This window comes from Lagenorhynchus albirostris, chromosome 5, assembly GCF_949774975.1.
Source record: "Lagenorhynchus albirostris chromosome 5, mLagAlb1.1, whole genome shotgun sequence".
Classification (NCBI taxonomy): domain Eukaryota; kingdom Metazoa; phylum Chordata; class Mammalia; order Artiodactyla; family Delphinidae; genus Lagenorhynchus; species Lagenorhynchus albirostris.
Genome location: NC_083099.1, coordinates 33,588,662 through 33,615,465, shown reverse-complemented (window position 1 = coordinate 33,615,465; position 26,804 = coordinate 33,588,662). Strand labels below are relative to the sequence as shown.

At 35.7% G+C, this 26,804-nt stretch overlaps 1 protein-coding gene across 1 annotated transcript in view; it reads left to right on the top strand.

Moving 5' to 3' along the window:
- The window catches only part of DNAJC13 (DnaJ heat shock protein family (Hsp40) member C13), a 124,187-nt gene that overhangs the window by 18,172 nt on the left and 79,211 nt on the right, over positions 1–26,804 (top strand). The window contains exons 3-16 of the mRNA XM_060149843.1: positions 12,186–12,261; positions 13,060–13,209; positions 13,949–13,990; positions 16,666–16,866; positions 19,167–19,373; positions 19,465–19,560; positions 19,932–20,023; positions 21,353–21,519; positions 21,628–21,707; positions 21,790–21,959; positions 22,411–22,510; positions 24,635–24,742; positions 25,451–25,606; positions 26,351–26,407. Coding sequence (XP_060005826.1) covers positions 12,186–12,261; positions 13,060–13,209; positions 13,949–13,990; positions 16,666–16,866; positions 19,167–19,373; positions 19,465–19,560; positions 19,932–20,023; positions 21,353–21,519; positions 21,628–21,707; positions 21,790–21,959; positions 22,411–22,510; positions 24,635–24,742; positions 25,451–25,606; positions 26,351–26,407 — 1,702 coding nt within the window. The remainder of the gene's footprint in view (positions 1–12,185; positions 12,262–13,059; positions 13,210–13,948; positions 13,991–16,665; positions 16,867–19,166; positions 19,374–19,464; positions 19,561–19,931; positions 20,024–21,352; positions 21,520–21,627; positions 21,708–21,789; positions 21,960–22,410; positions 22,511–24,634; positions 24,743–25,450; positions 25,607–26,350; positions 26,408–26,804) is intronic.

Sequence of the window (26,804 nt, the reverse complement as noted above, 5' to 3'; positions counted from 1 at the left end):
TTTGTTTTTATAACAGCTTTATTGATATAATTTACTTAACATAAAACTCACTCTTTTTAAGTGTACAATTCTGTGCTTTTTTTAGTATATTTGTAGAGTTGTGAACCATCACCACTAACTATTTATAGAACACTTTCCTCACCCCCCAAAAATACTCCTCTAAATATATTAGCAATTCCTCCCCTCTCCCCTCTTCCCTGCATCTGGCACCCACTAATCTATTTTTTGTCTCTGTATTGCTTATTTAGGACATCACATATAAATGGGCTCATCCAATACGTGATCTTTTCTGACTGTCTTCTTTCACTTAGCATGTTTTCAAGGTTTATCCACGTTGTAGCATGTGTTAGTACTTCATTTCTTTTTATTGCCAAATCTATTGTATGGATATTGCCACATTTTGTTTATCCATTCATCTGTTGATGGACACTTATAGTGTTTCTACGTTTTTACTATTATGAATAGAATAGTGCTACTATAACACATACAAGTTTTTGGGTGAATCTATATTTCCAGTTCTCTTGGCTATATACCTAGGAGTGGAATTGATGGTATTGGGTTGGCCAGAGTTCATTGGGGTTTTTCCGTAACATCTTACCAAACACCCAAACGAACTTTTTGGCCAATCCAGTATATGGAGTTACATAGAATTATATGGTAACTCTATGGTTAACTTTTTGAGGAATAGCCAAACTGTTTTCCAAAGTGGCTGCGGCATTTTATAATCCTCTCATCAATGTATGAGAATTCCAATTTCTCAACATCCTTACCAACACTTGTTATTGTCTTTCTTTTCATTTTAGCCATTCTAGTGCATATGAAGTGGTATCTCATTGTGGTTTTGATTTGCATTTCCCTAATAACTAAGATGTTGAGTATCTTTTCATGTGCTTATTGGCCATTTTTTGTATATTTCATGAAATGTCTATTCAAATCATTTACCCAGTTTTTAATTGAGTTGTTTATTCTTCTGTTGTTGAGTTGCATAAGTTCTTTATGTATTATGAATACAACTTCCTTATAGAGGTTTGATTTGCAACCCTCCTGCTCAGTGGGTTGTCTTTTCACTTTCTTGAGGGTATGCTTTGAAGCACAAAGGTTTTAATTTTGATGAAATTTTGATGAATCCAATCTATTTTTTTCTATTGCCATTTGTGCTTTTGGTGTCACATCTAAGAAGCCATTACCTAATCCAAGGTCTCAAAGATTTATTCCTATGTTTTCTTCTAAGAGTTTTATAATTTTGATTTTGGGTTAATTTTTGTGTGCAGTGGGAAGTAGGGATCCAGCTTTATTCTTTTGCATGTGGATATCTAGTTATCCCAGCACCATTTGTTGAAAAAACTATTCTTTCCTCATTGAACTGTTTTGACAACCTTGTCAAATATCAATTGACCGTAAAAGTTTATTCCTGAATTCTCAGTTCTATTCCATTGATCTATATGCCTTGCCTACCGTTATGGCAGAACCATATTGTCTTTTTTTTTTTTTTTTTTTGGCCGTGCCACACGGCTTGTGGGGTTTTAGTTCCCCGGACCAGGGATCAAACCTGGGCCCATGGCAGTGAAAGTGCTGAGTCCTAACCACTGGACTGCCAGGGAATTCCCAAAACCATATTGTCTTAATTACTGTAGCTTTGTACTAGGTTTCAAAACTAGAAAGTTTCAGGTTCCAACTTTGTTTATTTTCAAATTATGTTGCCTTTTCTGGGTCTCTTGCATTTCCAAATGAATCTTAGAGTCAGTAGTCAATTTTACAAAAAAGCCAACTGGAATTTTGATACGGATTGCATTGAATCTATAGATCAATTAGGGGAGTATCGCCACCTTAAGAATGTTAAGTCTTCTGATCCACAAACATAGGATGTCTTAACATTGAAATCTTTTAAAATTTCTTTCAACAGTATTTTGTTGCTTTCAGTGTACACACCTTGAAACTTTTAACTTCTTCTTGAAAGGTACTACATTTTCCAGATAATGAATCATTTCATTAGGTTATATACATTATTATGTGGCACTGAATCTTTTATTATATTACCTATTTTATGTAGCCAATTCTAATCTAAGTTTAAAGTATTTCTCATTGGTCTTATGAAAAAAGTAAATGGTCAATATTAAAAATTTTCTGTTGTTTCAGAGTTGCTATTTGAACCCTCTCTCTAGCAACACATCTATATGCAACAAATTTTGTGTGTGATTTTGGGGTTTTAGGGCCTCAGTTTTAAAGAGATTCCAACTCAACCCCAACATTTTAGAAAATGTTATTGATAGTGACAGTAAAGATGGACAAATATTTTTCTTTATCTTAATATACCTAAATTAAAGATAACCTTTCCAGATATTTCCCTTGGGGATATTCATGTGACCTATTTCATTTTACCTTTGTAATAGTTTTCATATGTTTACATTGCAGCCGCTACTCATGTTTTTAATGATTAAGGTCTCTTCACCCCTTGGCTAGCAGAAATGCTGTGTTTGTCATTTTCCCACTTGTAAAGTACACAGTTAAATTATATCTTTGTCTGGAAGGAGCAGGAAGGGGGAGGAGATTTCAGTGGTAAAAAGTACTTTTCTTTCATGAAAGAACAAAGTTTCCTTTTTGACCTGGCAAGTCATTTCTGATAGGAAGGAAGATGCATACATTTCAGTTAAAGCAGAAATGCAGATTCACTATGGAAAACTTCACAGTAATGTTGAAAATTAGATGCTTAATTTTTTTCTGGATGGAAATTACATGTAAAATCTACCTGTGGATCACTTTAATATTTGCATACATTAATTGTAGCAAATGCTCTGAATTTAAAAGTAGCATTTTAGTATCTGAACAGGATTTTAACTGCAGTACATTGGGATATATCATAATCAGTCTATGAAATTCATTGGCAGTTGCCCACTACATTCATAGACAGCCTGTGTAATGACTAGATACAGGAAATTGAGAGAAGAGTTGAGGGAAAGGGAAGCTAGTGAATTTCTCATACCTTTCTTATAATGTAGGAATAGAATCCTACAAGAGAAGAGAGACTCTTCTCTTTAGCTGCCTGGCATTTACACATCTCACCAACTCTGATAACTCTAGGAAACCTGGAGTTTTTTTCCCCTGCTTTGTTGATTTTAGCCCTTGACCCTGCCAGCCTCTAAACCTCACATGCGTCCATCCTGAATTCTCTTTGTGTTTTCTTTGTACATCTCTTTGTGCTTATTATCAAGCAGTCTGGTATTTGAATATCTTTCAAATGCAATAGGATCACATCTGCTAGGAATTTTATATTTTACACACAATGCTCTATTAAAAGCTAGTTTTAGGAGCAAAGAGTCTTTCCAGCAAATGATACTTGAACACCTGGACATCCACATGCAACAAAATGAATCTAGGCATGGATTCTACATCCTTCACAAAATTAACTCAAAATGGATCACAGACCTAAGTGTGAAATGTAAAATTATAAAATTCCAAGAAGATAACATTGGAGAAAATCTAGATGACCTTGGGTTTGGTGATGACTTTTTAGATACAACACCAAATACATTAGCCATGAAAAAAATGAATTGATAAGTTGGACTGCATTAAAGTTGAAAACTTCTGCTTTGTGAAAGACACTATCAAGAGAATGTAAAGACAAGCTGGGAGAAAATATTTGCAAAAGACATATTTTATAAAGCACTGTTATACAACGAATCCTTAAAACTCAACAATAAGAAGACAAACAACTCAATTAAAAAATGAGCCAAAGATCTTAACAGAGACCTCACCAAAGAAAATATTCAGGAAATTCCCTGGCGGTCCAGTGGTTAGGACTTCACACTTCTACTGCAGGGGGCACGGGTTTGATCCCTGGTCGGGGAACTAAGATCCCACATGCTGTGCGGCGCAGCCAAAAAAAAACAGGAAAGAAAATATACAGATGGCAAATAATTCAGAGAAATGCATGCAAATGTAGAGATACCACTACACATCTACTAGAATGGCCAAAATCCAGAACACTGACAACTCGAAATGCTGGTGAGGATGTGAAGCAACAGGAAATCACATTTATTGCTGGTGGAAATACAAAATGGTATAGCCGCTTTGGAAAATAGTTTGGTGGTTTCCTACAACACTCAACGTTCTCTTACCATATGATCCAGCAGTTACACTCAGTTTACCCAAAGGAGTTGAAAACTTATGCCCACACAGAAACCTGCACACAGATGTTGATAGCAGCTTTATTCATGATTACTGAAACTTGAAAACAACCAAGATGTCTTTCAGTAGGTGAATGAGTAAACTGTAGTACATGCAGACAATGAATATTATTCAGCACTAAAAAAAATGAACCATTAAGTCATGAAAAGACATGGAGGAAATTTAAATGCATAATAATATTAAATGAAAGAAGCCCGTCTGAAAAGGCCACGTGCTATATGATTCCAACTGCAGTATATGACATTGTGGAAAAGGCAAAACTTTGGAGACAGTAGAAAGATCATGGCTTTCAAGGTTTAGCAGGGAGGAAAGGATGAATAGGCAGAGTTCAGAGGATTTTTAGGACAGTGAAACTACTCTATGATACTGTAATGGTGGATACATGTCATTATACTTTGGTCCAAACCATAGAATGTAAGCCACCAAGAGTGAACTCTAATGTAAACTGTGGATTTTGTTGGATAATGATGTGTCAGTGTAGGTTCACCAGTTTTAACAAATGTATCACTATGGTGGGGCTTGTTGATAACGGGGGAGGCTGTGCATAGGTGTGAACAGGGAGTATACTGGGAATCTTTGTACCTTCTGCTTAATATTATTGTGAACCTAAAACTGCTCTAAAAAAGCCTGTTTAAAAGAAAGCTCCATGTGAGCAGGAAAAAATATGGACCCTGCATCACAGAAAATAAGTCCTTAAAATACTACGTTTCGGGCTTCCCTGGTGGCGCAGTGGTTGAGAGTCTGCCTGCCAATGCAGGGGACACGGGTTCGTGCCCTGGTCCAGGAAGATCCCACATGCCGCGGAGCGGCCGGGCCCGTGAGCCATGGCCGCTGAGCCTGTGTGTCCGGAGCCTATGCTCCGCAACGGGAGAGGCCACAACAGTGAGAGGCCTGCGTACCGCAAAAAAAAAATAAAAAAAAAATACTACATTTCATGGGATGCCCTTTAATTAGAAGTGGGACATTTTCTCACTGAGTTACCGCAGAATGTTTCCTATACATTTCTTTTTTCTCTTTTCTGAGGAATACAACTTCTAATGTAAATGAGCCCTCTCAGGTGAAACTCATCTTTCAAGTGGAGTTTGACCAGAATGGAGTATCCCGGTAATATAATGAGATGAATGATCAATTAATTTTGTTCTGTATTTTAAATATGAATTCAGCAGTCGTGGATACTTGAAACATAATAATACTGATAATAATTAGTTCAGTGACTAGTGGAGTGTTGAACCCTCCCGCCCATTATTCAGTCAACAGAATAAGAGCAATAAGAATAACATTTATTGATTATAAACACTAAGTGACAAGCACTTTACATGGATTATTTAATTCTCACATTATGAGCTAAGTATGCATATTATCCACATCTTTCAGATGCGGAAACTGAAGCTTAGAGAGGTTAAGCAAGTTATCAGAGGATACACAGTAAGTGAACAGTTTAGGCAGTATTTGAACCCAGGCAGTGTGACTCCAGAGCTGATGGGCTTAACTGTCAGAGTGCTTACCATTGATCTCTTAACTCTTTGAGAAAACTTGCACTTCAGTTATCCCTAGTTACGTTATCTGATGGACTAAAATTTAGTGCAAGTAACTAGATTCTCAAGCTTTTAATAATAAAAGGAAAAACTCTAGATTCTGTGAGAATCCTAAAGGCTCCTAGAAATTGGTGTCCAAATCTTTTTGTTTATTTATTTTATTTTATTTTTGGCTGCGTTGGGTCTTTGTTGCTCCACGCAGGCTTTCTCTAGTTGCGGCCAACAGGCGCTACTCTTTGTTGCTGTGCGTGGGCTTCTCATTGTGGTGGCTTTTCTTGTTGTGGAGCACAGGCTCTAGGCACACGGGCTTCAATAGTTGTGGCACACGGGCTCAGTAGTGGCTCGCGGGCTCTAGAGCACAGGCTCAGTAGTTGTGGCGCACGGGCTGAGTTGCTCCGCGGCATGTGGGATCTTCCCTGGCCAGGGCTCAAACCCATGTCCGCTGCATTGGCAGGCAGATTCTTAGCCACCGCTCCACCAGGGAAGCCCCCAGATCTTACTTTTAAATGGTTGAGGCACCTAGGTGTTCAACCTAGGAAAGAATTCGCACTGAAAGTCTGATTGGCAGAAAAATTAGGTATGCTTCATATGAAGCTGAAAGACAGAACTTGGACCAGAGGGTGAAATTTGTGGAGAAGTATATATTGGCTTAGAACTAAGGAACAATAGTCAATATCTGCAGTACTGGAAAACAAATAGGTTAGTTGGTTCTCTCGTACTGGTAGTCGTCAACTACTAAAAGTAGCCAACTTTACTCAAGGTACTATAAGGGTTCGAGCTGTATGTTATAAGGACTAGATGAGGTAACATAAAAGCTGTCTTCCAACTCTGATTAGATGTGTTTGGCTTATTTGAGACCTGTTGCATAGACTGTCCACTGAAAGGATTGAGGATCTTAACTTTAAAAGTAACACACAAAGGTTTTATTATCCCAAGAAATTTGAGAACCATTATTTTATAATAAACACAAGCTTTTTCTATACCTTACAAAAAAGTAATGTTTAATTTTCTCTATTTTGAGAGAACTGAATAATATGAATTTTTGTGCAGAAGGGTATGACATTGTGATGGTGGCCAATATTTTTGTAATATCTCTTTCTCTTGATACTATTGTACATGCCTAATTGATATAAGCTAGTTAAGAAATTCAAATCCGAAATAAACTTTCATACAATGACCGACAGGTATCTTAGCTATTACTACTTTGAGGTTTATTTCAGATGTCTGAATTAGTTAACTAAATAACAAACAAAATATCTGCCCAGAGGAAACTAGGTCTTTAAGGGACTCTTATTCACTGCCACACCGTTCAACCCAGCACACTATGCTCATTTAATATTGGATCAATCCATGATAATACTTAATACGCAATATCTGATCTAATATATTAGTTTTTTCTCTCCCCCCCAAAAAAATTTGCCATATGGAAAAAAATCGTGATATAAAAAATTGTTTCAAAGAAGAAAGCAATATTCATAAGGACTAGAAAGTTTAAGAATGGCATAACATTTTTATTTGCAGGAATTAATACAGGAGTGTGTTTGTTTTCATATAAGTTAATATAAATTTAATCTGTCTGTTAAAAAATCTGAACATCACTTATCAAGATCCAAAACTGGAGTACATCCCCAGTTTTTGCTTCAGCGGTCTTGCTTTGCTGTCAGATGATCTTTCTTATCAGCACTATTGTTAGCACATCTTTTGTTCTTATCACCCAGTTCTTTATCACCGATTGCTATGGGAGCAAAATGACCCAACACAGAAAGCAGTTGTCTCAAATACTTTGTAATTTATTTGAGTACCATTAGTTTCCTGATTCTAAATAACCTTATAGTTAATGGGTAATGTAAATCATTTCTTAATAGGCTATCACATTGGAATAAATCTGTGAGTTAAGAAAACTTAAGGAGTGGAAGAAATGCCTACTCCCTACAGGCATTTAATGATGTGTGTGGCTTTAGTTCCTGAAGAAAAGTAAACAAGTGCAGTAAATATATTGAATATTATATATTTACTAATGAATATTAATTTCATTGGGGGCAAAGGTGTTTGCTTTCACATTTCATCATGTGTATGGCATCATCTGTCATATATTTCTCATTTTGTCTACTTTATTCTTTATTCCTTTTGTAGTTGATTTTATGTAGCTGTATATTTTGTAATAAGAACTTGTTTTTAGTATGATAATTTTTAAGAATTAGCCAAGAGATTCATCTCAGACCCATAGAACTGCAAATTAAATTATTATGATTTAAAAATGGCAATTTCATGGACTTCCCTGGTGGTGCAGTGGTTAAGAATCCGCCTGCCAATGCAGGGGACACGGGTTCGAGCCCTGGTTCAGGAAGGTCCCACATGCTGCAGAGCAACTAAGCCCGTGTGCCACAACTACTGAGCCTGTGCTCTAGAGCCCGCGAGCCACAACTACTGAACCGGCACACCACAACTACTGAGCCCGCGCACCACAACAACTGAAGCCCGCATGCCTAGAGCCCGTGCTCCACAACACGAGAAGCCACTGCAATGAGAAGCCCGTGCACCACAACGAAGAGTAGTCGCTGCTCGCCGCCACTAGAGAAAGGCCTCGTGCAGCAATGAAGACCCGATGCAGCCAAAAGAACAAACGAAAACCCCACAACATTGCAAATCAGCTATATTTCAATAAAAAATATTAAAAAAAAATTAAAATGGCAATTTCTCATTACAGATAATGAATAAAATGTATTTTCTTCCTAAAGATATGAACTTAGTCTTTTCCTGGTGTCACAGTAGTTATGAAGAAAAAAATTGGTGTGCTGTTAATTGCTATCTGATTTATATTGTGTTTTAAAAGCAAGAGTAAACTCATGGGTCATATAGATCTGAATGCATGGACTGGTCTGTTTAGCTATTGGATAAACATTTATTGAGTACCTGGCTTTATGCAGTGCTGGGTACTATGCTAGGAGTTAGAGTTTCAAAGATAAGGAATACATGTACCTCCTTGAATTTATAGAGTATTTGTCTATTCTTTATGACTTAAGACACCAGTGACTTGGTGAAAGTAAAATTTAAGAGAAAAACCTTAAATTGCAGGTGTAACTAACATACCATACATGTGAGCTCATTCAGATTTTAATCTCTAAATCTGATCTCCAAGGGACTTTTTAGATACTCTTTGAAGGTTTAGGGCTGCTTATAAATGTTTTAAATGACCTAGAAGTATTTGCCCTAACGTTAAAGAGTAGTCCAGCAGCCATTCTAGAGGAGAGAGGCATGGGGAGCTCTTAGAAGAAAGGAAGGGGAAGAAAGGGGAATGGAAGGGAATTCTCCTGAGAATTTTCTTACAGCTCTCTTCTTAGGAAGGCTTTTAGAGCTCTGTATTTATCTGAAACATAGCTCTGAGTTTACTAGTCATGACAGTACTTTGGGCCTAATGAGCACCTCACTCCAGCATCCTTTTGCTGCAGGATCTAGATTGTGTTCTCTCCCATATGGTAGCCACTAAACATGCATGGCTATTTAAGTTTAAATAAAATTTAAAATTCAGTTGCTCATTATCCACATTTCAAGTGCTCAATAGAGCTACCTAATTGGACAGTGTAGATACAGAATGTTTCCATCATTTTGGAAAGTTCTTTTGCACGGCACAAATCAGGATGAAAAAGTTACATGAGAAAAATGTTAGAAATTAGAAAGGGCTTCGTTGTGTGGAGGAAATTAGTATAGAATTGAAAAGTATATTTTCTTAACTGAGATCCTCTAAGATTTTGAATATGACAACATTAGTTGACATTTGGAACATTTCAGGCATTTAATTCTTAGACTTTTGCTCCCAGAGTAAAATAAATAAGTTCTGTAGTTTTATTTCAGGATTATAAAAATTGGCATGTTTGAAATGAACTCATGTACAAAACAGAAATAGAGTCAAAGATGTAGAAAACAAACATGTTTACCAGGGGTTAAGGGGGGGAGGGATAAATTGGAAGATTGGGATTGACATGTACACGCTACTATATATAAAATAGATAACTAAAAAGGACCTATTGTATAGCACAGGGAATTCTACTCAGTACTCTGTAATGGCGTATATGGGAAAAGAATCTTTAAAAAAGTGGATATAGGGCTTCCCTGGTGGCGCAGTGGTTGAGAGTCCGTCTGCCAATGCAGGGGATGCGGGTTCGTGCCCCGGTCTGGGAGGATCCCGCGTGCCACGGAGCGGCTGGACCCGTGAGCTATGGCCGCTGGGCTTGTGCATCCAGAGTCTGTGCTTCGCAACGGTAGAGGCCACAACAGTGGGAGGCCCCGCGTACCGCAAAAAAAAAAAAAAAAAAAAAAGTGGATATATGTATATGTATAACTGATTCACTTTGCTGTACACCTGCAACTAACAACATTGTAAATCAACTATACTCCAATAAAAATTTAAAAAAAGTGTCATGTTTGACTCTCAAGATGATTCTGAAAGTTAAAATTTGTGAATTCATATTTCTGTCATACATTTGATTTCATTATGTAATCTTCTGAGGCAAATATTGCTTTAATAAGATTTTCTTTGTTTTTCTTTGTTCCCATTAGTTGATTAAGCTTCTGAAGTTTTGAGACTTTTTATCTGTTTAGATAAATCCTCATCCACTTCACCAATCCTTCAACTTCTCCCCACTTTAGAAAGCAGCAAATGAATGTTTTTATGTTAAAAGGAAGGGCTCTCATTCTTTAGTTTCCCATTCCACTTTAGACATATGAAATTAGGGAGAAAAATTTGTAATATAGCAATATGGAAGACTAATACAATCTATCGTTTTTCCCCAAAATGGGAATTTCATCATTTTTATTATATAATATTATGATTAGAAGAAATAATAGGGAAATTAAAATGTGAAAGAGAGCTCTTTTGATCTTAATGGAAATACTCCTAGTGTGTGACCCTTGAGTCAGCTAGTGGCTGCTGGATTAAGGTGCCTTTTTACTGTATTAGTAGTTTAAAGCAGAAAAGCACAGTCTTTTCCATACATATAAAAAAGGCATCTGGGGGGCTTCCCTGGTGGCGCAGTGGTTGAGAGTCTGCCTGCCGATGCAGGGGATGCGGGTTCGTGCCCCGGTCTGGGAGAATCCCGCGTGCCGCGGGGCAGCTGGGCCCGTGAGCCATGGCCACTGGGCCTGCGCGTCTGGAGCCTGTGCTCCGTGACGGGAGAGGCCACAACAGTGAGAGGCTCGCGTACGGCAAAAAAAAAAAAAAAGGCATCTGATTGTTTTTAACATACATTTTTGATCATTTAAAAATCTCTTATTAAAATACAAATAGATATTTCAATAAATATTATCAATTAATACATTCTTCTGATATTCAACTGTTTTCCTAAAATGACTGTCTTTGGTCATGGTGTATTACTATTTGAATATGCCATTTGATTCATATTGATAGTATTTATTTAAAAATAGATTGGTGTATTTTTTTTCTTTTTTGTATTGACTTACTAGATTTTAGTATCACTGAAAGAATTGAGAAGCTGTCCTTAGTCTGTTTCTTGGAACAATTTAAGAAGCATAGGATTTACCTGTTCCTTTAAGATTTCATCTCCTTGTTTGAGCCTTGGTACTTTTTTAGGGTGTAATTGTTTGCAGCTTTCTTAAATTCTTCTATATAGGGGTTGATTTATTCGTAATTTTCAAATTTATCAGCATAGACTTAACATCATTTTTTTTCTTCTGTGTCTATGGTTATAAATTCTTTCATTCCTAATTTTGTTTTTGTATTTTCTTAGACCTATTTTATTATTTTATTTCCAAAGAGCTAATTCTTCAGTTTTAAATAAATTTTTCTAATTCAGTTTCCACTTTTATCATTATGAATTGCTCTCTCTTCTAAAGGATTACTGATACCCAGATGGTTTTTCTCCTTCATATATGTTGCTTTAAGTGAAGGAAGTGAAGTGAGAAGTGAAAATTGCTTGTCTGTGATGTAGCCTTCCTACTTCTATAAAATTGCAGCACTTAAATGTAATAGGTAGTTGCTTAAATAGAAATTATATAGATTCCAGAATAGTAGTGTGACAGACCAGTTGTAGGCCATAGCTTTTCCTTCATTTGCATCATGTTCTTGTCGAAAGGATATTTTGAAACAATTAGTAGTGTACAGTGTCTTTTTTTTTTTAATAAAATTTTCCCATTTAGAATCTTTTGGCATCCTCTGGCAGTGATTTGCTAACTTCATGTATACTAACAGCACAAGATTGCTTGCATAGGTTTTACTTTTCTACTTAAGGATCTTACTTTTTCACAGTAAAATGAGTGATGGGTGGGTCTTAATACCAGTAGCATTTCAGAACATTAAAAATGTGAGAATATAAAACGAAGATATATTTAGTCACGTTAATCAGTTAACACATTTCTATTTATTTATTGAAATGTTCCTTTTGTGTTATATGTATTTTGTTATAAAATGTTTCTTTTATTTAAGACTAAACTTAAGTACTTCCTTTGTAGGTATAAGCGTGTCTTTTCAGTTGGAACCCATGCGATTACTACATATAATCCCAATACCCTAGAAGTAACAAATCAGGTAATTATGTTAGAAGCTATTAGGTGTTTGAACTCCATTTGAATTTTAAAAGCCAGGTTAAAACCTGACCCATGACTCCCTGTCTGAAATCAGTACTTTAGGGTAGAAGTGTCAAATCTGAAAAAGATTAATATGCTTATATAATGCTAAGTGCTCAGGACCAAGCATAAATAAAGGGGGCATGTGTGTGCTTATTTCTAGGCTCTAAGGGGTATAACATTTTAATATGTTACTATTGATTACAGCAGTCTTTTTAATGTAAAATTCGTAAATTCTTTATAATTTTAAAGGTAGCCTTGTTACTGTAATACAGGCATACATAAGTCACAAGTGCAGTGGTTGGAAAATACTTGTAATGAAAGTAAGGTTACTATTTATAAAGGCAAGACTAATGTGAATATGGGTAAGTAAACATAAATATATTCTAGTTTATTTTAATTCTAAATTAGGTATGTTTTACATTCTTCTTTTTGTTGCTGTTTTTGACACATTTGTAGGTAATCATAAAATGCTATTCCCCAGTTCTTTTCACATCTATGTATTTTAATTGTTTTGGATTAATGTCATCAATCATTGAATTTGGAAAACGGATAGGACTTCTTTATTGTCTCTGATGACTGAAAACTTTTAAAAGTTTGTTTTATAGAATTATTGTAAGACAAAACCGTTTCTAGACCTCAGTACTGTTTTGTAAAATTTTCTCATTTAATCAGTGATTGTGAAATTAAAGTAGTAAAAATAAGTGTTGCATTTCCCCAAGTATAGCACAAGTTGAAAGAATTCCTTTCTTTTTGTTAGTGGCCTTATGGAGACATTTGCAGCATCAGCCCTGTTGGAAAAGGACAAGGAACAGAGTTCAACCTCACATTTCGTAAAGGCAGTGGAAAAAAGTCAGAAACATTAAAATTTTCTACAGAGCACAGAACAGAACTTCTTACAGAAGCATTGGTAAGAACCATTTCATGTTAATAAACTAAATTTCTCTCTTCTTTTTCTTAATGAAACAGTTACATTAAACTACAAATATTAATGTTCTGAGTCCCTGTTCCCACTATGCTTATTTTTTTCTTATTGACCCTTAACTCGACACTGTGAAACTTTCACTTTTTTCTTACTGATAGGCTGGTTAATCCTTTATATTTGATAGTTTTTAAATACATTATACAGAACAAAGCAGTTTTACGTTTAATTAATCTATCCTGTTTTTCAGTAAAATTTCACACTTTATTGAATATCCTTAAACTATAACTTTAATAACATTTTTTGTAATAGATTTATTTATTTATTTTGGCTGCATTGGGTCTTTGTTGCTGCACACAGGCTTTTTCTAGTTGCGGCGAGTGGGGGCTACTCTTTGCTGCAGTGCAGTGGCTTCTCTTGTTGCGGAACACGGGCTTTAGGTGCACGGGCTTCAGTAGTTGTGGCGCGTGGGCTCAGTAGTTGTGGCATACGGGCTTAGTTGCTCCGCGGCATGTGGGATCATCCTGGACCAGGGCTCGAACCTGTGTCCCCTGCATTGGCAGGCACATTCTTAACCACTGTGCCACCCGGGATGTCCCTAATAACATTTTTTAATATCAGGGTTACCAAGTTAGGATTTTAACTTTGGATAGAAAGTACTGAATTGAAATGTGAGTCTGTCTTACCAATCTGTGTTTATAAACTATGCTTATATCTTCTCTTTCAGAGATTTAGAACTGATTTTTCAGAAGGAAAAATCACAGGAAGGGCAAGTATTTAACATTTATTAATATCTATCTTTATTATTTCAAATGTTGTGCTTTAGAAATCATTCCATGAACTGTGTGTTCCCTTTATGGCAAAGTTAAAGGGGAAAAAAATGAAACAACTTTAATGTCTCCTGATATCATGTGATAGAGAGATGAGTGTAATTTAACAGGAAACTCAAATATGAATAATTAGACTTATGACTGTTACTGCTGATAGTTGGGAAAAAATATTCAGCTAGAACTCAGCATTAAAAACAATGCTTCATTCACGAAGTCTTTATTCAGTATTCTGAAACAGCAAGAGAAGCTTCACGCTGCTGATAATACTTGTTAGACCATGCAATAGTTGTTTGGTGTAGGAGATTCCTATTTCAGAAGTATTAAAGTTTTAAGAATGTTTATGTATTGAAACTGTCTTATTACATGTTCTTGCACTGGATCTGGCCAATAATGAAGCTTTGCAGGGTGCACTGACAGCTTTCAGGAAGCTCATTAGAATTTAACTTTTCCAGGCCTTCTCTAGTCACGTTACAGCAGCATTTAAACTAAATCAGAGTCTTCTGGGGACGGTAAATGGGTGTTGATACTTTTTTCCCTCCCTTGAAATAGGGGGGATGTAGAGTAATGTGTAAACTCATAGCACTGTCCAGAACGCTAGCCTCTGGCAGAAGGCAGGATCTGAACTCTCATATCCTGGCAGCACTGTTCCGCTGTTTTTTTTAAAAGCCCTCACGCATCCTGTATATAGATGTTCTATTCCTGTTTTAGTGTCCCAAAAGCCTCACTGCTCTCAACTCAAGCAATTGACTGGTTGCCCAGGAGCCATTTAAAATAGCTTAATGGTGTTTGGTGAGCTGCTTGTTTCTTATACATGATGAGGCACAATCAGATTTATATAAATCATAATTTAGTATGCTTATTTTAGTTATTTTATGTTAGTGGGTGAGTTTTCTGTATATCTCGTCTGTTTGGAAAACAACTGCTTCCAGAAGCATACTTAGAGATTTTGTTTATAAACTTCCTTTTATATCCGTTAACTTCAGCAACTTAATACTTTTCAAAATTTTGTGGTGAAAACAGTATCCCTAGAAGATTGCCTGAAGGACAGCAATTTTACATAAGTTGAATTTGGCCTCAGGCCTCTCATTGCCCCTGGATATACTCTAAATCAAGGTCTCTCAAGACTGTCTTGGCCTCCACAGTCCTGAAGGACAGTGATTTGTTTCCCTTGGCAAATCTCTTTACTTGACAGTTGATTATCAGCTGGAGGAATGGAGAGTATCCTGTGCGAGTGGGCTGTGGGGCATGTAAACCAGCATAGTTGGGAAAAGCACCACTTTTTGTGGCCTCCCTTCTACCCCCACTTCTGCTGGAAAGGTGTGGCACTGCTCCATCCTTTAGTTCGGAATCAAGGCTCTAGATATATTCTTGCGTTAATGCAGGCCTTTTTGTCTTTCAGCAGAATTCCTTTTATGAAACCATAATGTGCATGATGCCATAGATCAGTAATGCTGAGGGGATTGATGTGGTATGATCCTGTGAACTTCATTGCTGGGTTTAATGTTGGAGTATTAGCGGAGGTGTTTATTATCTAATGCCTTACTGTCTTTTCTGAACACCTGCAAGAGAATTTTTCTCTTATTTTAGTATTAGAAATAGTTGTACTCTTGAGCAGCAACCAGTTTATTTTTACCTTAAGAATCATGTAACTGACCATGTGTTCCTCTTCATATTGATGGGTAGAAAACTTTGTGGTCTTTTTGGGTAGACAAGGGAATGTTCACTACACATCTGACATTTTGTTATCCTTATTTTCTCTTTACCTCATTTTGCCTTTATTTTAAATTATTCTATACACATCATTTTAGTTAGCAGCCTCAATTAAACATTTTTTTCTTTTTAAGAGTAAAACTGGGTAGTAAATGGATGTTGACCATTGTAATTATTTCTGATCCTAGGTACTTTAATTTACAAAGGAATGTTCTCTAAATGGAATTTTACTTGCTAATGAGATCAAACTTCTAAAGATGTTTCCAATGGTGTGATTGGAAAAGCCTACGGTGTTTAAATTGAATACTGTAGCAGCCCTGAAATGTGACTTAGCTCTTTTCTATATCTAACTTGGTTAAAAGAAGCATAGGGACCTCAGCTCAGTGCTCTGTGATGACCTAGATGGGTGGGATGGGGTGGGGGGGGGAGATCCAAGAGGGAGGGGATATATGTATAAATATAGCTGATTCACGTCGTTGTACAGCAGAAACTAACACAACATTGTAAAGCAACTATAATCTAATTTTTAGAAATCCATTAACAAAAGTTGAAATCTTTTCTCCAATAGAACTCTTGAAGAATAGCATTTCTATTTAGGATTTCCCTAAAAAAATTTTTTTATAGATTTGCATAAAGGTGACTTAAAATTGTTTCACAAAATATTGTAACCCAAACCTTTGTTAATTGTAAAAGGTCATACTGTCTTCAGTTAGCATGAACATTCTTAATTGAATAAACATAAACCTCCAAATGTCTAAAATAAAAATGATTTTAACAATTTGGATAGTATCTCTACATATTTATAGTTTTTGGTTGTTTCAGTAGTGACTGATAAGTTAAATATAACTGTGTTTTATGGTAAACTTAAATATGAATCTAAAAGTATTATTATCTTTCTCTCTAGAGATATAACTGCTATAAGCATCACTGGAGTGATATAAGAAAACCTGTCATTTTGGAAGTAACACCAGGAGGCTTTGACCAAATTAATCCTGCGACCAACAGAGTCCTCTGTTCCTATGACTATAGAAATATTGAAGGCTTTGTAGATCTCTCTGATTATCAAGGAGGGTTTTGTATACTTTATGGCGGATTTAGTAGATTGGTAAGTAGTGTTTTTAAAAAGCCATTTTAAAAGGGACATGACCGTTTGAAGGACAGCAGAGTTAATTTTGAAATTTCCTGAGTCCTCAGGGAGGAAGTATGATATGTATTATGAGTGCAGGCTTTGGTATCAAAGAGACCTGAGCTTGAATCCCAATTTGCAGCTCTATAAAATTAGGAGAGTAATAGGTATGTTAATAGGTTTTTGTGTTTTGGATTGAATCAGATAATCTATGTAAAATGCTTAGCACAGTGTGTGGCTTAATATTCAATAAATGGTAGTTACAGTTTTATTTTCATTATTATTAATGTCTTACCTGAAAGTTTCTAAGCTTTCTTTGAAAAGGTATTTTAAAATCTTTTTTTTAATAGTCTTCTTTCCTTCGCCCAGCTATTTGTAATCTGAATATTCATTGAAACTTCAAATTTGGAATTTATTGCATGTTTTTGTCTTGAAATTCTGATTATATGTAAATTTTGGGATACGGCAGAATGCCCTGTATGTTGGCAGTAGAAGCTGAGCTGTAGAAGATGACCATCTTTTTTTATAAGAAACGTCCTGCCTTAATTAAACCCCACATCTCAAAGATGAGCATTAAGAGGGTCCACATGGAGAGGCTCAGCTGAACTTACTCTCAAGAAGCCTTTCTCTTGAGAATTTTAATTCCCATAGCTTCCTTAATGTCCTGGGAACACTACTCCAAGATTTAGTGTTCTGTAGATAAATTATCCATCCCTGGGTAACAGAGCCAGGGCAAGTCTTTTGGATATACAAGAGGCTAGAGGGTAGCAAAAGGGAAGTAAAAAGAATGGTGGGGCTTCCCTGATGGCGCAGTGGTTGAGAGTCCGCCTGCCGATGCAGGGGACACAGGTTCGTGCCCCGGTCCAGGAAGATCCCACATGCCGCGGAGCGGCTGCGCCCGTGAGCCATGGCCACTGAGCCTGCGCGTCCGGAGCCTGTGCTCCGCAACCGGAGAGGCCACAACAGTGAGAGGCCCGCGTACCGCAAAAAAAAAAAAAAAAAAAAAAAAAATGGTGGATGGGGTGAACAATCTGACTTACAAAATATGTTAACTCTTCAGAGTTACAGGCCTTTACTCATCCTAGATTTCACTGCTTACCCAGATGATGGGTACCATCCTAGTGTCCCTCATCTAGGAATGTACATGTAGACATTTTGTTACCTCTGAGTCTAGACCCAAAAGGTGAAGGCCCAAAGAGAAAATTAGTTCCTTCTCCCACACTAAAGCAGCCTAAAGCCTGCTGTCATAGTGCTGTCCAAAGGTCTTTCTCTTCCCTGGGTGGTGGAAATTTATAATGATTAACACCTTGGTGGAAAACATACCTAATTACAGGAATATGGCCTCACAGACCTTAACAGAATCACAGTAATTCACCAAGCCTTACAATGCATAAGGTAAACATTAAGGATAAGAATTGCCAACATTTTTTATTGCTTGATGGCATTAAGCACTTTTAAATTTTAATCATCCACTTTCTAAGCATACTGTCTGCCTTTTAAAAGACACTAGCTAAAATGAGACATTCACTACAAATATGAGACCATGACAGATCCATTCAGCAAACCTTCATCTGGTACCTGCTGCATCCATAGTGACTAGATATGCTGCTGGGAATAAAATGAGGTTTTAAAACATGATCTGATCCAGTGTTTCTCAGCAGGGTAGTTAGTGGCATTCTGGGCAGGACAGGTCTTTCTTGTGTGGGATTCTCCTGCCCTGCCCTTCACGGGATATTAAGCATTTCTGGCCTCCAGGTACCAAATGCAAGTAGCAATATATCCTTAACCTTTGTAATACACTCTAGAGGTTGGTTTGTAATACTCATAGGCCAATGACTTGTAAACATTTAAACATTATTCAAGGTAATCTTACAAGAAAGTCCACTATATAAAAACAGACGAAGTCAGAGCTACCTTAGTTGAAACTGGGAATCCTGTCCACATAGTACCCACGCCCTGACTGGACTTAGCTGGGGTCCCTGGGGCCTCTTCTGGAAGCCCCAGAGCGCTGTTTTCCACGCGGTGATGAGAACCAGACTCTGAGAAGTTAGGAGATAATTTCTATTCAGTGATTATTTTGCCAGGCTCTCTATCTCAGACTTTGTGATTTTAATTTAATAATAGTATTTCAGCCACAACACACTGCTTATTTACTTCTGATAAGATCTACCTTTTTTTGCTAGAAGTGCCCCTTCAGTCACTTTCCTATGAGCTGATTTCACTAAGGTCACATTTTAGTTATTTCAACGCTGACTTTTTAAATTTCAAAATTTGTGCAGCATTTATTTGCATCAGAACAAAGAGAAGAAATTATCAAAAGTGCAATAGATCATGCTGGCAACTATATAGGTATTTCATTGCGGATCAGAAAAGAACCTTTAGAATTTGAGCAATATTTGAATCTTCGCTTTGGGAAATACAGCACTGATGAATCCATCACATCTTTAGCAGAGTTTGTAGTCCAAAAAATATCACCTAGACATTCGGTAAGCCCATATGTTAAAAGTAAAAATTTGTTCATCTGATTTTGACATTTTTCTTCAATAATTTTTTAATATGTATCAATTTTGTTTGAAGGAACCTATAAAAAGAATTCTAGCACTTACAGAAACATGTTTAGTGGAACGTGATCCAGCAACCTATAATATTGCAACATTGAAGCCCTTAGGAGAAGTAAGTTTCAGCAATATTAGCTTAAATGAGATTTCTCCTTATTAATAAATTAGAATAATTTTCTTTCTATTTTAATATTTTTTAATACCTGAAGAATAGGAAACAGGAAGAATCTGTATTCTTCATTGTATTTACTGATCTTAGAACAATGAATATTGCAAAATTTATTTTCCAAGTATACAATGAAAACTTTTTATTTGATATTGTGTGAAAATTTGAATGAGACTTTTAAGTGGCACTTAAAGTCTGATATTATAAACAAGTTACATCTTTAAATATTGACTTCTGTCAGCTAAACGATGTGTAGTTTTTCTAATGAAATACTGTAAAAGTAAATGTCTTTCGTGGAACTTGTGTTTTATTTTCCTTAGGTATTTGCATTGGTTTGTGACTCAGAAAACCCACAACTTTTTACCATTGAATTTATAAAAGGCCAAATACGGAAATACTCTTCAACAGAAAGGTATTTTTTAAAATTCATCTAGCTTTTAAGATCCTAGTATGTGCAAGGCAAAGTGCTTCATTAAAGTGCTTCATTACATAAGTTACATTAAAATTATGTAACTTAGGAAAAGACAACTCTATTTTGTTGCATATGTAAAATGTCCTTCATTTAGTTTTCAAGTTTCTAAAGAGTATAAAAATGGTGACTTGATTTTAAATGAAAGGATGAAAAATAAAGTGTATTTCTGAAACTTACACTTTTAAAGTATTTAAAAAATAGCACCTTTCACTTTCATTCTTAAATTGTTTGGGTAGTGGCAGCAAGTTACTTTAATATAAATATACTCAATGAAACTAACACAGCATTGTAAATCAGCTATAATTGTGTGCAGGTTTTGTGTGGATGTAAGTTTTAAACTCCTTTAGGTGAATACAAAGGAATGTAATCACTGGATCATAGGGTAAGAGGATGTTGAGTTTTGTAAGAACTGCCAAACTATCTTCCAAAAGTGGCTGTACCATTGTGCATTCCAACCATTTTGCATTCCAACCAGCAGTGAATGAGAGTTCCTGTTGTTCCACATCCTCATCAGCATTTGGTGGTGTCAGTGTTCCAGATTTTGGCCATTCTAATACTGGTGTTGTGGTATCTTGTTTTAATTAGCATTTTCCTGATGTCATATGATGTAGAGCACCTTTTCATGTGTTTATTTGCTGTCTGTATATCTTCTTTGGTGAGGTCTCTGTTAAGGACTTTGGATCATTTTTTAATTGGATTGTTTTTCTTGTTGTTGAATTTTAAGAGTTCTTTGTATATTTTGGGTAATAATCGTTTATCAGATATGTCTTTTGTAAATATTTTCTCCCAAACGTGGCTTGTCTTTTCATTCTCTTGACGAAGTTTCTTGAAAAAGTAAAACTGTAGAGACAGAAGGAGATGAATGGTTGCCTTGGGGTGATGGAAGTGTACAAAAACTGGTTTGTGATAATGATTGCACAACTGTACAAATTTACTAAAAATTACCAGACTGTATGATTTAATTGAATGAATTTTGTGATTTGTAAGTTATACCTCAGCAAAACAGTTAAAAATCTTAAAATTAAAAAACAAGAAGAAAACGTTAACACTCCATGCCTTTAGTAACTCATACATGGTATGTAACAGCAAAGTGAAGAGCTAGTATTGGAATGTCAGGTTCTCTCCTAATGCCACTGTTCTTTTTAGCTTCCCTTGTACCCAGAGTGCCCCCCTGAGCAGGTAGCCTGCTAAAGGGCCTATGCTCCCTTCTAAATCAAAATTTTCCTAAATTATCAATCCTAAAACCTTTTTATTTTTAACCTTGCTTAGAGATTCCTTATTAGCAAGTTTGCTGGATGGAGTAAGAGCCTCTGGTAACAGAGATGTTTGTGTAAAAATGACATCAACTCATAAAGGTCAACGATGGGGGTTACTCAGCATGCCCGTTGATGAAGAAGTAGAGAGCCTTCATCTCAGATTCTTGGCTACACCTCCAAGTAAGTATTGATTTAAATGTAATTTCATTTGCATCCATCTACTTAACAATAATTTAAGAAATATAATGCAGATCTCTAAATCTTTTTGAACATTTCATCTCCTTACAGATGGCAACTTTGCAGATGCTGTATTCAGGTTCAACGCTAATATTTCATATAGTGGAGTTCTCCATGCTGTAACGCAGGATGTAAGATAAATTGTATCATAGTATGTTCATTGTCATTAACTTTTGGTATGGAAACTTCTTTGAACTATTCTTCCTTACCTAGGGTCTCTTCTCAGAAAACAAAGAAAAACTGATCAATAATGCCATAACGGCATTATTGTCCCAAGAGGGGGATGTTGTTGCTTCCAATGCAGAACTTGAGAGTCAGTTCCAGGCTGTGAGGAGGCTTGTGGCTTCCAAAGCTGGTTTTCTAGCCTTTACTCAGCTTCCAAAGTAAGTTGCCTTAATTTTTTTCTTCAGAGAATTTGAACAACTCAAAATAGCAAATAATCAACAGTTTACCTCTTTATATCTGAGTAAAACCTGATACCTTTTAATATGGTGATATAGTAGTTTCTATTCATGAGAAATAAAAAAGGAAGGTGAATGGAAATGATATTTCTGACTTATTTATCCATTCACCCGTGATATTACTGACTCTGTTTTAGTGAATTTGAATGGGAAATTTTATGCCTTTTAGTTTTAATTAACCTTAAAAAAACTCTTCCCCTTGAAAGAAAAAAATTATTGTGATAATTGATATGTTCCACAGATGGGATTCAGAATATGTAATTGCTATAGTAATGCAATAGAAACTTAAGATGATTTATGTTATATTTTAATAATAAAATAATAGAATAATGCTCAGGCATTGCTACTATATGCTGTTGTTTTGTTCTACAAGGTTTCGGGAGCGTCTAGGAGTGAAGGTAGTAAAAGCACTCAAGAGAAGCAACAATGGAGTAATCCACGCAGCCGTTGATATGCTCTGTGCCCTCATGTGTGTAAGTACTAGTGTTTTTTTTAAGTAAACTGATTTTGTTTAAGTTGACTGATGGTTTAAACTTCCACAAATCCAGATTTTCATTGTACCAATTAAATTCAGTGTTTCTATATTTCCTAACTTGCTCTCATAGCAATCTACTTATTCAAATAAACATTTGTTTAGCATAAACTAGGCACCATGCTATGTACTAGAAATACAAAGATGTTAAGGCAAAGTTACTTCCTTGAAATTGCTAACAGTTTAGTAAGGTAGGCATACGTATACAATATAAAGTAGTAGCAGCCATGGGATCCGTAAAAAGCAGCACTTAATTTTGGTTTTGTGATGAGGAGAAGATAAAAGATTCTAAGCCAGTCTTTCTGGAAGACATTACCTTGATCTGAATTTTGAAAGGCAGGCAGGTATTTTCTAGCTGTGAGAAGACTTTCCTAGGAAGAAGGAATAGCATGTGCAAAAGCATATTTGGGAAGCAGCAAATAATTGAATATGACTGGATCATAACATATGTATGGGGGCACATGGGATTAGGAGTTATAGCTAGAGATGTATGCAGAGACAGCCATAAAAAGCCTTTTGTGTCAGACAGAGAAGCAAGATTTGTATGCTTTAGTAAGGAACAACTGAAGGATTTTTCAACAGGAGTGATAACATACCATGTTTGAATTTTAGAAAGCTCATGGATGGTATGTGGAGTGTAGATTAGAGGTCAAGTTAAGAGGCGGGTAGAGCAAATTATCATGTGAGACATGAGATGCTGAGGTAGGATGGGCTAAAGAAGGCACATTTGAAAGCTGTTTGAGAGGTAAAAATCTAACTTGATGACAGCTTGTTGGGGGGGAAAAGCAGCTGTTCAATATAACTTTCAAGTTTCTGATTTATCTCAATTTTGTGTAGAGTATATGAGACTTTATTCCTTATATTAAATGTTTTTAGGCAGACTTAGTGGTATACAGTAAACATAAGTAATCACTTGTTTAAAACCTTGCATTTATTCCCCAAAGTGGATTTTATTATTTTTACTACAAATAATTCCATTAAAGAATTAGTGAGGGACTTCTTTGGTGATCCAGTGGTTAAGACTTTGTGCTCCCAATTCAGGGGGTCTGGGGTTGATCCCTGGTCAGGGAACTAGATCCCACATGCCGCAACTAAGAGTTCGCATGCCGCAACCAAAGATCCTGCATGCCGCAATGAAGACCCTGCACACAGCAACGAAGATCCCGCATGCTGCAACTAAGACCCCGCATGCTGCAACTAAGATCCTGCATGCTGTAACTAAGACCCGATGCAGCCAAATAAATTAATTAATTAATATTAAAATAATAATAATAAAAAGAATTAGTGGAATAACTAGAACATAAAATAACAGTAGTGTGAAGTAAACACATTGAGACCTCATTAAAAATTAGGTGTTTGCTGTGTATTTACATGAATTATCTCATTTGAACTTCATAATAGTCCAGTGAGGTAAGTACTGTTATTCCCACTTTGTAGCTGAGGAAAATGAAACTAAGAGAGTTAAAATAATTTAACTGTATCTAAGCTTGGTTATAGTCAGTAGCAGAATTAGGATTTGATCTTTACTCTTAACTATCATGCTGGAATCCTTTTGATGCTCTTAGTTTATTCCAGCAGTCAAAAGACAATCATCTTGAGACAGGAAGTATTTACTGCTAATTTTAGTACTTACTTTTTTTTTTTTACCTTTTTTTTTTTTTCCCCACAAACCCTTGTGTCGAGGGCTGACTTTCAATAGATCGCAGCGAGGGAGCTGCTCAGTACTTACTTTTAAATGCTAAGTTTTATCATTTCAAATTTATATTACAAACTTGGGGGAGGAAGAATGGATGTCATTTGCTTTTTAAGAAGGAGATCTGTGACTTTTTCTCTCAAAATTACCTTGTGCAGTACTATCTACAGTTACTTGTTAGGCAGATCATCCACGAAGTCTCATCAGACCCAGGAGAAATTATCACTTCTGCCCTCTTATCACGAGATTCCTTTCTGCCTTAAATTTTAAAGGCTATGGTTTTTAGTTCTTTCAGTGTTCAATGAGTACTCTTTATAAATGACTTTTGTGTGATGCCACTGCTTATGAATTATCACTGTTTTTAATCAATAGCCCATGCATGATGACTATGACTTAAGACAAGAACAGCTAAACAAAGCTTCTCTTCTCTCTTCAAAGAAGTTTCTGGAAAACTTACTGGAGAAATTTAATTCCCATGTGGTAAGTTATAATTAAATTTGTCTTAATGAGAGATACCATACATATTGAAAGGTATTCTGTAAGTACAGCATGGACAGTTTTTTGTTTTGTTCTTAAATTGTGGCCCTCAACTTTTGGTCAGTATTGGTTTAGCTTGGACATTAATAATAAAATAATCTGTTTTAGGACTATATCCATTTATCTGGAAAGGATAAGTTGCAAAACCTTTAAATTTTTACAGTTATATCACAGATTTTTGCTTTTTTTCTCTCTCTTTAAAAATGTCATTATGAAATAAGTTGCTTAAAAAAAAACTGAGCCAAATCTTTGTTCCTCAGTCATTAGTAACAGTTTTGGAGATAGGCAGTATATAACATCTAGAAGGAATATGAACAAATTGCCAGAGTTTTGCAAGTGTTGTCCAAGATTGCTTATTATACAAATACACATTAACCTTAGTTATATATGTTTGAGGAGTCTTGGTTCTCTAGAAATTTGACAGAATTTTAATTATTTTCCCTTTGAGATATGGTAAGCACTGTGGATTTGATACATTAGTAAAACAAGTACTGCTTCCAGTAGTACTCAAGTTAAGAGTACTTTGAAACTCATGTAGGGAAATTAAATGTTTACTTCTAACATATAGAATAACAGAAAGAAACCCATTACTGCTATGTTTTAAGTGAAGCTCTCTGTACTAAGCCAAGGCAATATGTTACTTTGTTTCAGGATCATGGGACTGGTGCCCTAGTTATTAGTTCACTCTTGGACTTCCTTACTTTTGCCCTCTGTGCTCCATATAGTGAGACAACAGAAGGGCAGCAGTTTGATATGCTCTTGGAGATGGTAGCATCCAATGGAAGAACACTTTTTAAACTCTTTCAGGTGAGAACTTATACTTTTATCAGATCACAACTAATCTAAGAGAACCACTTTTTGGGTCAGTTTGTTTTTAAAATAGTACATGTATGCTTCTGTGGTAATATAAATAAATATAGCCTAAGTACATTATCATTTTAGGACATTTAATTCCATGAATTTCATTGTGTTTCACATAGAGCTCTGCTGATAGCCTTTGACCACTATTTGACACTGTTGCCCATCTTTTCCATCTTAGAAGTAGTGAAAAACTCATTTTTTTTCTGTGGTAGACCCAAAGTTCCCTTTTGTAGTTTTTTGTAGTTCCCTACAAAATTTCCAAATAATAAGATGAGCTTTAGCAGGGCTGTTCGTAAGCAATTGAAAATATTTATTTCATATAATACCATAATATTTATTATGTACATGTGTGAATATGATATTTATATTTTATGTTTATATTATAAATGTTGATTTCTGTTATTTTAATACCATAGTTATTTGATATCATTCCAGTAAGTAGAATATATATTCAAATAAGTGCCAGCTGTTTTCTACTACTATAAACTCTTTAAGTATGTGTGAAGCTATATTGTAAGAATACCTAACATTTTTAAACCAAACTGTGAACTGACTTTGAGATGTAGCCTTTTCTAATTTTATGGCTTTTATACCTTGCATAAAATTGTGTATCCCTCTTAAGAGCAACAGCTAAATATGTTGGGATAAGATTCTTTTATTCTATGATACTTTTCTCTCCCTATTTTGAAGCATCCTTCCATGGCAATTATAAAGGGAGCTGGATTGGTTATGAAGGCAATAATAGAGGTGAGAGAACAATTTTGAAATGTTAAACTTACTTGAATGTTGATTGGCTATTTTAACTTGGGCTGACAAAATTACCTTTCAGTCTTTTATGGAAAATATGCAGTTTTTCTGGGTAAGAAAAGTAATTTTAAATCCTTAGATTAGTTTTAAACTAGTTGCAGAAACAATCCTCAATAATAAACTAAGAATTTAAAGTTCTTAAGTGGATTTAGAGCAAATGAATCTTTCTGGTCCTCCATTATTTGTTTGGTTTACTTTAAAAGAAAAGTTAGCATTTTTTCTCTCTTCCTCTTTTTTTGGGGATGGTGGTGGTGATGGTATTGAAACTTTAGGTACTGAGTTTATATGGAAATCTGTTAATGGAGTTAGTTTGTAGCCAAGTAGTATCAAATAAGTA